We start from the raw sequence: 16,285 nt of genomic DNA, 5'->3' as shown, positions 1-16,285 counted from the left end.
TGGTCATCGTGAAAATCCCGGTCCCAAAACACCTAAGAGGTGGACACGAGCTTTCTGATTAATCTCGTCTTTGGACGTGCAGCCTTTGATGAACACTGAGCCTCACGAATCACATGGCATTTTAATATTTGTTAGAAGCTGTGACCTACATTTCACCCCTTCCTCAAGGCCTCACACATTAACAATTTCTGACTTGTTCGATGATATTGAGTAATGTAGGCCTACTCCTTTTACCAAAAAGGGAGCAGGGGCCCAATAGATATAGGAACCAGGCTCCTGTGAGTTATTGGAGCTGATCATTCTTAGCGCAGAGAGAGCAATGACATGTTTAGTGATTTACCGTTAAATAGCAAACAGTGGGTAGGCTTACACCCCGAATTAAAACATAATTCCGAATAAAATAAATTATTTTGATCCAGAAAGTTTTTACATGTTAGGCTACTCGAGAAAGTGAGATAATGGGAGACATTTTGTTTTATCTACTCTCATTTGAAATATAGGCCAGGCATTGTCATATAATCACAGGCTTTCTAAAGTTTGAGATTTTTTTTACACTGTGCTTAATTTACAACTTTTCTCAAATATTTTAGTAGTCTAGACGTCATAAATGTTATCCATAGGACACACAGTAGCCTATTGTTTTGTGTGTAGGCTATCACATGGTCATAGGCCTTTAGTGAGATGATAGATTGCGCGGGGCAACAGTGAAGCCGGTCTGAAGCGGGCTCTGCTGGTGTGCAGGTGGCGTTACATCACGTCACTGAAAAAGCATAGGCCTATGCTCCAATCGCATATTTTAAGATTCACTTTGAGGTCACTTTGTGAAGCAATATTATTATGCCATCTATCCATGCATATTAAAATATTTGTGTCGACTGCTGTAAGACATGTTTTCAGAGAAATAACAAATAGCCTACGTTCATCTATCAATGCTTTTTCAATGTAAAACTTGATTCCTAACTGCTAACTGCTCAATAAAAAAATGTAAAGGCCTACGTACTAATAAAGGTGTCAATAATCTCCATGCAATTGTATCTAATATAAATAATACGTAGGCCTAGAAATGTAAAAACGAAACATTGCCAATTCTTACACAAAACCCTAACGTAGTTTACGCATGAATCCATCCATACAGAATAACCTACACAAGACACAATTCCATAGGCTACCATTTGCGTTTCCAAAAGCACAAATGTAAAAAAATGTTCAGACTGTCTTTTTCGTTCGTGTAGGCCTATGGATTTCAAAGATGGTGACGATGTCTGAGAAACAGGCCTATTGGTATTGTAGGTTAGAGCCTCGGCATCTGTGGCTCTCGTCTAGTGACCTCGCGATGATCCCGGTCTATGAATTATTGATGAGATCCGTGCACAGATTACCCCTATCAATATGCAATACTTATTATCCTGGTTAAATGGCTATTTAACAGTTATGAATAGTGGAACTGTTTCAGCCCAATGGAAAACATTGGTGTGTGTGCTTTAGCGTCATTTTTTTATATATACAAAATTATTTAACCAAATAAATAATATTTATTGCATTTAGGTACATTTTAGATAAATTACAGCTATTTACGAAAGATGTCAAAACAGTGTTTTCATATTGGCCTAATTTGATTGGATATCACCACGCAGAACTGCGATTGCATGCTGATTCATATCTGATTCATATACAATTTGGTCAGGTAGGCTACACAATGGGATACATACAATTTAGCCATGGTGGCAACTACGCAAAGACATGATGCATTAACATAGGCTATAAACACACAATAGCAACGCGTTATTACAATATAAAATACAAACAGGGTCTATAGACAAGTTGGGCGTAATTCCAAGTTTGACATACAGGCCTATACAATCAGGATCAGTGTTTGTATACTGAACAAACATATAAACGCAACATGCAACAATTTCTAAGATGTTACTGAGTTACAGTTCCAGTGAGGAAATCAGTAAATTGAAATAAATTAATTAGGCCCTAATCTATGGATTTCACATGACTGGGAATACAGATATGCATCTGATGGTCACAGATACCTTATTAAAATGGACCTCACAATGGGCCTCAGGATCTCATCACACTATTTCTGTGCATTGAAATTGCCATCGATAAAATGCAATTTTGTTTGTTGTCCATAGCTTATGAGTGCCCATACCATAACCCCACCGCCACCATGGGGAACTCTGTTCACAACGTTGACATCAGCAAACCGCTCGCCCACACCAACGCCATACACGTGGTCTGAGGTTGAGGCCGGTTGTACATACTGCCAAATTCTCTAAAATGATGTTGGCTTATGGTAGAGAAATTAACATTACATTCTCTGTCAACAGCTCTGGTGGACATTCCTGCTGTCAGCATGCCAATGGTATGCTCCCTCAAAACTTGAGACATCTGTGGCATTTTGTTGTGTGACAAAACTGCACATTTTAGAGTTGCCTTTTATTGTCCCCAGCACAAGGTGCACCTGTGTCATGACCATGCTGTTTAATCAGCTTATTGATATGCCACACCTGTCAGGTGGATGGATTATCAAGGGAAATGCTCACTAACAGGGATGTAAACACACTTGTACACACAATTTGAAAGAAATAAGCTTTTTGTACATATGGAACATTTCTGGGATCTTTTATTTCAGCTCATGAGACATGGGACCAACACTTTACATGTTGCGTTTATATTTTTGTTCAGTGTAGAATCGTAAAGCCTAATATTTATATTATTAGATCTCCATATATCCAACATAACTTGTTCAAATCTACTGAGGTCTGATCCCCAACATTATCAGTGGATTCACCTATCCTGTCTTGGAGAGAGACGCACGTTCAACGGCTTATCTTGGAGATCGATGGGACACAAAAAAAAAACAGCTCAAGTTCGGGCTTCACCTTGGGCCACGCTTTTATCAAGACGGTCTAATTTTTGTATACAGACTTGAATTTCACTTAAAGTTTTTGTCCGTTTTCTGACTTGAGTCTATAGGCCAGAGACATATGCATTATAGCCTACATTGCCTATCCATCATCTGTTGTCTTTAATTTCCCTTCTCATATCAGAACCTCTGACACTGAATCCACGAGGTTCAATGCAGTTATTGCAGAAATTGAATTCGTTTGTGTCCTGTTCGTGAAGTGTCAGAATTTCCCCCAGTTTTTAGTTTTAGGCAGAGCAAAATGAATGAATGAATTCTTATTTGCTGGTGTTTATAGGTAATTCGATTACAATCCATGGATTCTCAAAATATTCTATTTTGAGGCTAATTCCAACATGAATAACATATATTTGGTTTATAATCATAGACAGTGGAACACTTATTTAAATGTATCACTGCATTTCTGAGATAAACTTTCTATCCTGATATCGCCACTGCCCACACAAGTGCTGTACAGTCCACAACCCGTTCTAAACTCCTCGCAGCAGTTAAACCGTCACTTTCATTCAAGAATGTGAATTATATAGTACATTGTCTACTCCCCAAAACCATAAAACTAACTTTATGGACCCCACGTGACCTTTCAGAGTCAGTAAAGGGATTATATGTTCTACGGTACAGAGGCATTTACTAACTTCGAGCCATGTACCTGTAAGATAGCCTACATGTTGGGACAGTTGATGGGAAAAAGAATAACTAAAACACCAGCAAACAGAAGTGCGACTCAACTCAAAGAAGTATTTAAGAGGGTAAGTTTAAAAGGTTTAGCGTTTGTTTTTCTGGTAAAGAATGGCAGCATGGAAACAATAATGAATCTAATAACCTTGAAATGATGGTGGGCACTTTATAGGTGCATGGTTAAAACAATATAGTTTGGACTAAAACAATGCAAATATTTAAAATAAGCAACAAACCTGACTCAAATGTACTGCACGTCATATGCCTGTAAAACAGCACAAAAGCTATAGGAAAATGTTGTTTATTAAGTTAATTTGTTTGAAGGTGTGGCCAAAATGCCATGAATGGTATACGTCCACCAGTGTTATAGCCTATTTGTGTCTATAGAATAGTGCATTAAAACATTTGTAGGCCTAATTACTTAATTTACAATATGTTTAATGAAGAAGAGGTGCATTTATTGCAATTAATATGCTTCAAATATATCAAGCGATGGAGAGAAACTTTATTTCCAGCTCTATAGATTCACATAGAAATACAAAAAGCTTAATTGGCAAAATGTTTACCATCACTGTAGCCGTATAATCCACAGAATACCACTCCCTTCCTGTCCACTATACAAATTGATCACATTGAAAATATTTTTATGCAACTTAATAAGTACTTAGTTCTAAACAATTACAATTGGATATATTTGTGCACAACGTGTTATAGGCTACATAACATATTTATCTGTACTTTAAAACCTGGAAAACGTACTGCTCTAACCACGATAATCAAGCATAAATACAGCATTAAAAACTTACACTGAAGCGCTTTGAATGATCCCATCATCTACAGGTTTACATTCAATGAAGAGCAGCATATGGTTTGGAAACATAGGCTACTGTACACTTTACACCTGTTAGAATGTTTAGAAATGACACAATATAGGCTAACAGCTCACATGAAACATGACAACCTTCAAGAGATAAAACAGAGCACATTACTTTATACTACTACCCTTAGACAATGAGTCTATTTAATTGTTTTTCTATTTCCAAAGATAACTACAGGCTACCGTAACACAACGGAAAACTAAACGTCTGTTAAAGACCACTGAATATTTTTTCGTCTAAAAACACAACAACATGCTGAAAGGTGCTGCGCTGTAGTTTACAGTACTCCGGATTTCCCCCTTCTCATCACTTGCAGTTCGAGCTCAGTTATGGAACGCGCTACCTCCTGTAACCAGACTCATACTTTTCAGTTTATTGTCCTTCTTCCATTTCATCCTTCGATTCTGAAACCAGATTTTTATTTGTCGTTCCGTGAGGCACAACGTGTGGGCTATCTCTATCCTCCTCCTCCGGGTTAGGTATCTATTGAAGTGAAATTCTTTCTCCAGCTCTAGCGTCTGGTAGCGGGTGTACGCTGTTCGGGCCCTTTTCCCATCAGGTCCAGCCATTTCTAAATTGCATGAAAAATCCAAATTAGAAGTGGATAACAGATAGGGAAAATATAATTTTAAACATTCCAAAAGGAAACATGTTTAACAGCACAGATGAAATATTATGCCATTCTGGGTGTGGAATAGGCTGCACGCGGGCCATGCACGGATTGTCGCTCAACTAGGCTACATTACTAGAAATAGAACTTGCATTCAGCTATAGCCTAAACATAAATACCCACCAATTTTCCAACATTTAAGCAATGTTTCTCTGAATTCATCTTTATTACAATTAAAATGTCCTTTAATAAGCTAACAATTAGTATGTTTTATCTTGCACTAAGAAATATATTGCACTGGACCCCATCATAAAAGCCATCCTTACTGACCTTACTGAGTTCATGCAACACTTGACAGATTTGTGACGCTACAAATTTCGACTATAGAAAATCACATCAGCGAGCATGCAATTCACTCCAAAGCAAGACCACCACAAAACACAGTAGAAGTAGGCTATGTATGTACCATGGTTAATGTGCAGTTTCCGCATCCATGGGAATATTTGTGGCGTTTGGCAATCGTTTGAGATTGTCGTGGAGGTTGCGTTATTGGACTCCTGTTGTGGTTGTTGTGCCCGGGCAGCCATGCTGCTGGTGCTGCTTGTGTGCGCGCCTTCCTCGGACTCAGAGACAACGCTGGTATCCTCTATCTCTGTGAAATGAATGTTGTTGCCTTTGTTGAGAATATTGTTGCCGCTCGTGGTCGTGCTCCGATCAGATGGAGGAGAGGAGCTTTTTAGTTCCAAAGACCCGCGGTTGGCGCAAGGAAGGGGATCTGGAGACGAAAGCGAGCAGGTCGGCAATCTGTACCGGGCGTCCGGGCCAGTGGACGGAAAACCACGGGTATCCTCTCCAACAGACCCGAAGTGGCTACCAGTGTCGGTGCGATTTACGGTTAGGTCCATACCATTGTAGTTGCAGCCAAAAGACCCAGAGTGCATGGTGCCAGGGTCCCTGAACGTACCGTTCACAGTGCCGTTAGTCCCATAATTTAGTAACTGATAGTCGGAGCCATTCGGATAGCGCCCTGAAAACGAGTTAACAAAGTAAGAGCTCATTTGCTTGTTTTTAAAGGCTCGATTTGTAGATCTTTGTCGCTATAATCCTCTGCTTCACGATTTATGATGTAATCATGAATTATAGCAATGAAGCCTACTGTACTTTGCCAGGTGTGCGGCCAAATATGGGACAGCGCTCGGGAATCACGTGCCTTTGTTGACCAGTCGTAAATTCTCACTGATGACTTCAAGAGGTAATTCATGCTCTATGGTTACAAACGATGACGAAATGATGCTCGTTATGCTCGAGTCAATGGTGCCTCCCCATTGCGCCCTGAGATCCATATAGGCGGACAGCGTCATCTACTGGCAGTGGGGGTAACTGAAGGCTTTGTTTTCATTGTTCATTTTTTAGAACATTGACTGTTCTAGGACACAAAACTAGGCTAAACTATTTTACAGGTATCTCAGACAGGTATCCCAGTATAATCTGTTATAGTAGGCCTAATACACTAGGCATTTTTATCATTAAAGAGAGACTAGCCTATTTAAATGTTGGGCTTGCTCAACTAGGTCAATCTTTACAGGACATAATGATGATAATAATAATAATAATAATAATAATAATAATTATTATTATTATTATTATTATTATTATTATTATTATTATTATAAGACTATTGCCTTCACATCAATAAAACAAGCAAACTTTCTATGAAATATTTACAGAAATGACCAACGCTTTATTTGCATTTACAAAATATAACAAAAACATGTCTTACATAATATTGCACACGACATCCAGATGGCAAGTACACAATAATTAACTTGTCAATGCGATGCAAAAGCCTAAAACGAACAACATACAACACACACTATGGTAGGCTATTAGGCCAAAGCATCTCTCTTGTATCGATAATGGGGACATAAAAAGTATTTTTGAAGCAAAACTATTTAATAATCGAGTAATTTTGACTAGGCTTGTTTTTGCACATCTACAACGCCCCTCCAGGAAACCAATATGTGCGAGTGTAGGCCTCTTTCACGGTAGTCACTAGTTACCACAACCACAAAGTCATAAACCCCGCCTACTTATACAATTTATCTTCCTAAAATGTGATTTTAAACATTTACCACACGTCTAACCTTAACCACACAACCTAACCTTAAATTAAGACCACATTTCTGTTTTCATGAATTTTTACGATATAGACCATTTTGACTTTGTGGATGTGGTAAGTAGTATAAAAACACAATAAAATAAGAATAGGCTAGTCAGCTTCAGTTGTTTCTAACCTGTTTCTAACCTACAGACGTTATTTCATCGTGCAAATATATGAATCTAGTAGGCCTATTTACATATTTTCACAAAAATGTGTAGGCTTGTGCAGGTATTTTATGAAAAAATAACAACCAACAATAATTCAACATCTCTCAATTCATGGCACAACAGTTATAAGATGGCTTGTGTAGCTTTATTCATTGTCTTTTAATCTGTCTGCTTTTCCTCCTCTTCATCGCTGGGCTTCGAAGGATTCATAACTTTGTTCTCCTTTTTCCACTTCATTCTGCGATTCTGGAACCAAATCTTTATCTGACGTTCAGTGAGACATAGAGCATGCGAAATCTCGATTCGACGACGCCTGGTGAGATACCTATTGAAATGGAATTCTTTCTCGAGCTCAAGAGTCTGGTATCGAGTATAGGTCTGACGGCCCCTGCGTCCACTGCTGCCAAAGGTCCCTGCAAAAAAAGAATAGCAAACTAAAGACAGCCATTATGTATGAAACAAAGGCTTGGACAGGATGGATACCTTTACACTATCATCACTTGTACAGGCTATTGTTACAATCATTATTATGGATGTAATAAATTAAGCCTCCATTAGTTAAAGCGTCAAAATAGCATAGCCTAGTAGATAGAAATGATCCAAATGATCCACATGATAGCCCACTGTATTTTGACAGTTTAACACGTTTCCTATACAAAACCAGTTTATCTGTTCATATATTTTTCATGTCAAGCACGTTATCGGCTATTGAATCCAATACATATCCAAGTCATCAAATCATCATGCATGTATTCACACAACTTCTTGTAAAATTGTTCCTCTTTTCAAAGTAGATTTTTCCCGTCTCAATTTCAAAGCAATAGTTACTTATAAGCTACAATATCAATGCATATTGTGGACTTTGCCAGGCAACACTGTTACATGCTGATTGTAAACCCCCTTTCAATTAACTAACAATGAAAACACAGGTTAGACGTTTTTAACAAAGATCAAAAGTAAAAGTTTCACTGACCAGCGGTGCAAGAATTCATCCTTTGCATCCACGGATAAAGCAGAGAAGAAGACTTGTCGTCCACAGCAGTGGTTATGTTTACATTCTGCTCGAGGCACTCTGACTTGCGCTGGTCCTGAGTTACAAAGAGCGGCTGCTCCTCGCGACTTGTGAAAGCGCACGAGCGGTCACTGTAAAAAGTGGCAGCTGTATAGTCGCAGGGAGCGCTGGTGCTGGGGCGACCGTAGACCCCAGTGGTTTGCTGGTAATATGAGGTTGGGTAAACCTTCTCTTGCATATTGGCAGCTCCATATGTAGCGTTGGAAAAGTGTCTTAAAGGGTCAGTATATCCGGAGGAATATAAAGGTATCTGAGCAAGGAGAGACTCCTGTCCTCCGGGCAGAGAAACAGGAAAAGTTGAGTTGACAAAATAGGAACTCATTGGATGGACAAATATGCTCCGAGGTATATGATTTGTAATGTTTTATAGTCCAAGTGGTTTTGCCATTACTTTATCGGAGATTTGGTTTTAGCTGAAGGGGGCTTGCGAGGTGCCACTCAATAGGGCAGAAGGGAACTGTACCATCTGATCAACGTCTGGCCAATCGCGAGCGTCTGCGGTTGCAATATTGCTCTCATGGGGGGGGGGGGGGGGGGGCTCTTGTTGCGCACAGGGGTCCCCAGTGACTCGAAACGAAGCGCCCAGGCTTCTCGCGCAGTCATTCCACATATCAAATGAGCTTGCGCCCTATGATTCATTCAAAATGGAAGCATTTCGTTTCGTTCTTAATTTCGTTGCAAACAAATGATATAAATAAATAATATAATGCTCGCAGCACCACCTCTCACACACACACACAGTATTTACATTTTAGTCATTTAGCAGACGCTCTTATCCAGAGCGACTTACAGTTAGTGAGTGCATACATTTTCATACTGGCCCCCCGTGGGAAACGAACCCACAACCCTGGCGTTGCAAGCGCCATGCTCTACCAACTGAGCTACACGCTCAAGAAAAAAATTGGCCAGCGGCTGAATCTAGTTGATTATCCCTGACATAAAGGCTTCATAATTCATAAAGGACATGTTAACTGACTGATATTATCTCACAGAACGCCATGCTCTACCAACTGAGCTACAGGGGACCTATTTGACCCTTATATGATCTTTATTCGATATTTGGTTTGCAAGAAATATTCACTGTACAATTTCCCCTTTTATCAAATTGACTTGAGAATAATAATGTTGCTGTTCTTTGTGTCTTTCAATTACCCACAAATGTAAAGTATTGATTACTAGAAGTAGGCTAGTTGCACAATCTAAAGTGGGCCTATTCAATTGTTCCAGCTGAATTTCTACTTTCATGCAGCTGTTATTTTAAGCTGTTTGACATCGTTTATGTTTCATCATTCCTTCACGTATAAATTAACGTGTTCGTTGTGTTTTCTAGGTATTCCCACACTGACCGGATAAAAAGTAAACCACGACCAAGTCGTCTACACTGACAAATCAACTCACAAAAGGCAAAAGGATATTCCTACTGATCAAGGCCAATACAGAGGATATTACACATTGGTTTCAACATTCATCACTATATGTGGTCCTCTGTAGCTCAGCTGGTAGAGCACGGCGCTTGTAACGCCAAGGTAGTGGGTTCGATACCCGGGACAAACATGTATGCACGCATGGCATACATGGCATATTATTATTATTATATAATGTTTCGGGAACTTGTAGGCCTAAGTAGACCACATTACATGCAGTATGTTTTATTAACCACTAAAATAAATAATCTATAGGTTTGAATATTATCAAATAAATATATTTACATTGATATAAACATTGTAAACATTGTCATTATCGAATCTAGTCTGATATTATTTTGACTATGATTCTTATGATGATATCAGTAGACCTATATTATTGAGTTGAATATAATTGAATATGTATTATTATGATGCTATTATCGTTATTTTGTTGTAGGACTAAAACGTTCAACACATTTGAATTAATAAACAAAGCCACTTTCTTTACAACCGGATGTCTTTCCTTTTTCCAATCAATGTTATTTTCCTTTCACTGTAAAAACCTTGTTTAAGATGATATTTCAACAAAAATGTCTAATTCAAAATAAATGTGTATTATCTAAACTTGATACTTAATAGTCTGTATAGACTTCCTTCAAGAGAATTGTTTCCACAACTAATCAAACATTTAAGCTAAGTATCCTACGACTTGGCTGTATACAGAATGACAGTTATTCAACTTCAGTAGCTTATGTGCAAAATACATGTCAGTTTGCTTTAGTTGAATTTGATAATAAAAAAACGAAAGAAAAAAATTATAATTTGTGCCAAAATTACATTATGTGTCAATTAATTGATTGTGTGTGTGTGTGTGTGTGTGTGTGTGCTTTTGCGCGTGGTGGAAGTGGCATCTCCAAAAACACACACACTGAAAGCTTCGGTCTCAAGAATTTGGTGTCCAAATGAATGCCTATTGTCGCCACTAGATGGCGCCAAATAGCAATACATTAGATTAGGTTGTAAAGAAAATGTGCCAGCATACTGCTGAATAAATGGAGTGAATAGCCTATCAATTAATTGATTGAGGCTCGACGATAATGTTGATGATGATGATAATGACGTCGACGACATAGATAATGTGTAGTGCATGGGAATAGTGCCGATGATTGGAAAGTGGATTCTGAAAAATTACATTATTGCACCATTGAGAACATCGCTTACATAATGTCTCAGTTTTACTCTTTAAATTACCCATAAAACGTTTTGAGTATGAGTCAATTGTAGCCTATCTACTTAGCATTACAACTAGCTCAAAGGTAATACAAATGTAGGTTACATACAACAACAACAAAAAACACTGTCCATCATGGAAATCTAAATCTAAATATTTTGGGTTGTCTGATTTTCAGTGTGTGCACATGATTGTGGCAGCTTCCACGAGGTATCATATAGGCCTACCTATTTATTTATTTGAAACCTTCGTCAGAATACTAAATGCATTTAGGCTACAGTCACCTGCCAACGATGCTGCTGCCATCTTGCCACTAACACACTATAGTAGTAACCAGGTTTTGCAAATCGATACAATGCTAGTACACTTTAAGACACTGTAGCCATTTTGTAGGCTACCAATGTTATATTTGTAACTGTTTTTATCGAACCTAATTTGCACCTCATGACCTACTCAACATTTTATTATTTTTAAAACCTTACAAGACAGGCTACTAGTATGATTGTGGTGATATAGGACATGGAGACTTGACGACCTACCTTTGTTGATAATTCATCACTTCGCATATGGGTATTCCGGATGTGATTATCACGGTTCTTTTTAGGTCTTCCATTATTGTTCCCTTGGTATATTGCATACGGTAAGTAACAATAACTAAACGAGTCCCTCTGTGGAAAAAAAAAAAAAAGTATTCCATTGTCCTTGCGAATATTGAGTCTTTGACGGTGCAATTCAGAGATAGCAACATTAGCATAGGCTAACATTGGATGAGACATTCCTTATTGACTCCATCTCTCAGTTGGTGGAGCTCCGTAGTTACTGAACACATTTCTACTACAGAATTCAACTGTAGCTAATACAAATAACCAAGAAAACGAAGGTGTTACTGAATGAGCAGTCGAAAACAGACAGCTGCAATATAAGCTCATGGGAAAAAAAGTTCCCTGTCCAGAGTCCACATGACCAACCTCAGCCAATCCCAGAACCCAGCCAGTCGTAAAGTTCCATCACAAAGTTGTAAATTTTCATTTACAGACTCTAATTTATTTCATTTTTCACGAATGCTTCAATAGAAGGCATTTTTTTCTTAATCGCCATCTTTTTCTTTCAAATACGGGATAGAATCCTCAGCTTAAAAAAAAAAGCTACATAGTCTTTAAAACGAAATGGCTAGGCCTATAATGTTTCAGGTTGGTATCATATTTAGAGCATTTGATTATCATGCCTTATCAATTCAATATTAGGCTACAAAAATGCGGAAACGTTTTACCAATTGTAGTTCCACACTATAGCATATAGGCTTATATAAAACATGTTTGGTTACAATTTACATTGTCTTATAGGATAGGTATTATACGTTTACTTAAAGGATTGATAAAATCCTATAGGTAGACTATGTAAACGGCTAATGATATAAGGCCTAGTCTACATTTGCATTACATTTAGTCATTTAGTTTAGTTAAACTAGTTATATATCAACATAATCAACCTTGCACCCTTTATGAATCCCTTAGGTAGCCTATAGGCCTACCTTCATAGCATTAGCACACATTTTCAAACAAATGCGAGCAAAATATGTTAGGGATCCATGAATTAGCCTATACTGTTGCAATAGCCTACTGAGCTGCCCATCTTTCGATTTTGCTCACATATAAAACATTTGTGTGTTAAGATATATAGACCAAAGATATCCCTATATGAAAACACCCACTGCGCACACACTGGTTGAATCAACGTTTTTTCCACGTCATTTCAATGAAATTACGTTGAACCAACGTGTAATAGAGGTTGAATTGACGTCTGTGCCCAGTGGGCATCAGGCATGTATAATATATAATAATAATCATCATCATAAGGTGAAACATTTATATAAAATGTATGGAAAAAATTTTGGTTACATAGCCCAAGCAACTGTTTGCATGGTGCCCTGTTAAATTAAATTAAATTGACAAAAAGGATTTCCGACATTTATAGATGCAATAAAACCATAAAACCCCCCAATGCAACCTATTCCCTCTGCAAAAGGTCGCACAGGGAGAATTCGGCCTAATCTCCCCAAAACAAGGTTAGCCTAAACCGAACATATTCGAGGAAACTTGCAATGGTTTTTTATTGAAATGAGTTCGGGCATGTTTTTCAATAGTAGGACCAATAGGCCTAAACCTCCACGATAATAAACGAAAATTCGTTTTCTATAACTATTTTCTATAAAATTCGTAAATATTATGTAGACTTAGATGTTGTCTAATGCATTTTGAAAGTATTCTACTTTGGATGAATGTGGCCTGTAAGTAGGCCTATAGGCCTACGTTGGCACATTTTATTGCAGTCTAAAAAATGCTAACAACCTATCAACAATAATTCAACTAACATGAAGCATTTCGATACATTATAGTTTTCATTAACTGCAATGTATTTGCCTCATAAAGGTGGATCAAAATTAGTTGAAATTGTGTGTTTGTGTCCCTCTTTCCTGGCTTTAACTTCCTAATTACTCCACAATTTCAGACTGTTTGTTAACCTTCAGACCCTTTTTTAAATCAACACCCAATGAATATACAATTGGCATGAATTCAGCCAGGCTTGTATTAGACTGAATGATGGTGCACAAAATATCCGTTACCCGACATAGTAAAACAAATATTTTTTTCTATAATGTCTTTAGATCTTTTGAATTTGTTATGCTAGTGCCAAACAGTATAGGCTACTCAAAATGTTGATATAACACTGAGGAAACTTGATACAGACCTGCAATATGTGATATTGGTTGTTGCATGTCTTTCTTTGTTTGCTGAAACCCATACTTTTTAATTAAACGTTAATCAAATACAACCACCGTTGCTGTTGCTGAATGGCAACTCTGCGCAAATGTGCATGTGCCAATTGAATCTCTTCAAGGAAACAGTTGGTGGTTGTATTTGATTAACGTTTTATTAAAAAGTATGGCTTTCAGCATACAAAGATCCAAACAATTACACTATTAGGTAGGCCTATATGTTTCACAGTAAAGGAGAGGCTTCGATTTTAAAAGGTTACATTTTATTTACGGTGTACATCCAGTAGCAGCCTTCACAGCCAAGGCCTGACAACAGCTCTTGACACAACATAGACAACACAGATACAAAACTGCCAATTAAAATGGCAGGGACTCGAGATGTGCACACTACTGTATCTTTGCATTAAACATATCCATTATTATTAGTGACAGAAAGTGTGGGAGCTGTGCAACCATACTGCACTAAATTACAAAATTATACATTCTAACAACATAAATGCCTGTTCAGACTATTCTGCAGAAGTGATTCACACCTTGAAACTTTTGCGCAAACCTCTAATTGGAATGATGCGTAAAAGCTATTTTGCGCACTTCTTTTCAAGTTTTATAGAATTTAATTTGACAATGAACTATCAACAAACACAATATATTTCACTGTTGTAGATTTTTTTCTTCGAAATGCAATTTATAATAAACACATTTGTTATCACTGTGTGGCCTCCCATCACCAAGTCTAGGATAGTCTTATCCTTTACCCTCCTCATCTGACGTCTGAATCTTCTTGTAAGTTTCTTTGCTCTGTTTCTCGAGTTCACTCTGATCCGGCCTGTTTATTGGAAATGTGTCCTTCTTGTTCTCCTTCTTCCATTTCATGCGTCTGTTTTGAAACCAGATTTTAATCTGCCGCTCGGTGAGTGCCAGAGCGTGCGACACTTCAACCTTGCGCTTGCGGGTCAAGTAAGAGTTGAATAAGAACTCCTTCTCAAGTTCCAGAGTCTGGAAGCGACTGTACGCTTGTCTGCCTCTTCTCCGTCCGGTAGCTGCTGAGAGACAAACCATTTAGACAGATTTAGATAAACATTGACTCAATAGCCCTGACAAAGGCTACCACATACCATAGCCGGTACTGAAGACACACACACATAAAAATAAAAAACTATAAATCAGGCGAAGCAGAAACTTTTCTCACATCATAAAATAGATTTACAGTTTGTTTTTGTCACCATAACGAGCCATTGTCCTCTCCAGAAATGCTGAAAAAACAACTAAGTTTATTGGGGGTCATTTGAAACGAAGTTTATTGGGGGGGTCACACATTATACTTCCGAGGCCAACCAAATTCTCAAATGAGGTGTTTTAAGGGTCAGTGACTCACCTTGTGGTTTCATCCAGGGAAAGAGGTCCGGCAGAGAGGAGCACTGTTCTGCGCACTCGGAATCATCTGCAACCCCGGTGGATTTCAAATGACAATCACTGTACTGGATACAATCCGTATTATTGGATGCGTAAAAGGCTGGTCTCTGTATCACATCGTGGGCATGATACAAGCTGCCCATTGGCAGCGATAATACGCACGGATTTAGTTGGTGTTGGTGAGCGATTTTGGACAACGATGTGCCATTGTAGAATTCCGGTAACTGCGTGGGATGCTGCTGCTGGATGGTGCCACCGGCACCGTATTCGTATGCTACAGAGGATGTGCTTCCCAAATCATGTGCCAGCCCAAAATCGGAGTGCCAGGACTCGCCGTTGCTGTTTTTTGAGAATAGAGCATTAACGAAATAAGAGCTCATTTTCTGCTTTGATGTTTAAAATCTTAAATCAGGTTACTAGCATAGATTTCACTTCATGGAATAAACGCCAGGTTTTTAAAGTTTACGCATGACTTTCCTCGGTGAAGACCAACATTTCCATGTCAATTCAATAGCATACCTCTCTAAAATCCATGAATGATGAGGCAGACTATGGATTATAGCTTCACGGGGTATATCCCGCCTTGTTTTGGATACGATGATGTCTCCAGACAGACAACAGACAAAGCATTGCGCGCTTGTATGCAAAGTGAGAGAAACCAAGCGAGGGAGAAAGAGTGAGGAGGGAGGGGTTGATAGGGAGATGAGGAAACCCACTGGGCACACACTGGTTGAATCAACGTTGTTTTCACGTCATTTCAATGAAATTACGTTGAACCAATGTGGAATAGACGTTGAATTGACGTCTGTGCCCAGTGGGAAGAGTGAACCTGATACAAATATTCAACTGTGAAGAACTGGCTATTAGCTGAAATACTAGAGAATATTGATGCATAGGCTAGTTATTTGGATCGAATAGACAAGAAGACAGCCTACATTTTGATTCATTTCTAACAACA

The 16,285-nt window shown here is 38.4% G+C and overlaps 3 protein-coding genes across 3 annotated transcripts; all 3 read right to left on the bottom strand.

The window, feature by feature from the left end:
• Positions 1-4,814: 4,814 nt before the first annotated feature.
• LOC311131030 (homeobox protein Hox-B5b-like) lies at positions 4,815-6,200 on the bottom strand (the record flags this gene model as incomplete). Its single annotated transcript, XM_084163855.1, has 2 exons — positions 5,568-6,200; positions 4,815-5,062 (listed from the first exon to the last, which is right to left on the bottom strand). The coding sequence occupies exons 1-2, from the start codon at positions 6,157-6,159 to the stop codon at positions 4,815-4,817; spliced, it is 840 nt and encodes a 279-aa protein (XP_084019981.1). The 5' UTR covers positions 6,160-6,200.
• A 1,388-nt stretch (positions 6,201-7,588) lies between these two features.
• LOC311127258 (homeobox protein Hox-B6b-like) lies at positions 7,589-8,823 on the bottom strand (the record flags this gene model as incomplete). The annotated part of the gene is made up of 2 exons (XM_084159061.1): positions 7,589-7,842; positions 8,403-8,823. 2 exons carry the CDS (start codon positions 8,821-8,823, stop codon positions 7,589-7,591), a joined length of 675 nt encoding a protein of 224 aa, XP_084015187.1.
• A 5,835-nt stretch (positions 8,824-14,658) lies between these two features.
• On the bottom strand, positions 14,659-15,707 carry LOC311128956 (homeobox protein Hox-B8-like; the record flags this gene model as incomplete). The annotated part of the gene is made up of 2 exons (XM_084161190.1): positions 14,659-14,957; positions 15,290-15,707. 2 exons carry the CDS (start codon positions 15,705-15,707, stop codon positions 14,659-14,661), a joined length of 717 nt encoding a protein of 238 aa, XP_084017316.1.
• Between the last annotated feature and the right edge of the window lie 578 nt (positions 15,708-16,285).

This window comes from Coregonus lavaretus (assembly GCF_964263955.1).
Source record: "Coregonus lavaretus genome assembly, chromosome: 1".
Classification (NCBI taxonomy): Eukaryota; Metazoa; Chordata; class Actinopteri; order Salmoniformes; family Salmonidae; genus Coregonus; species Coregonus lavaretus.
This window is presented reverse-complemented; position numbering and strand designations above follow the sequence as displayed.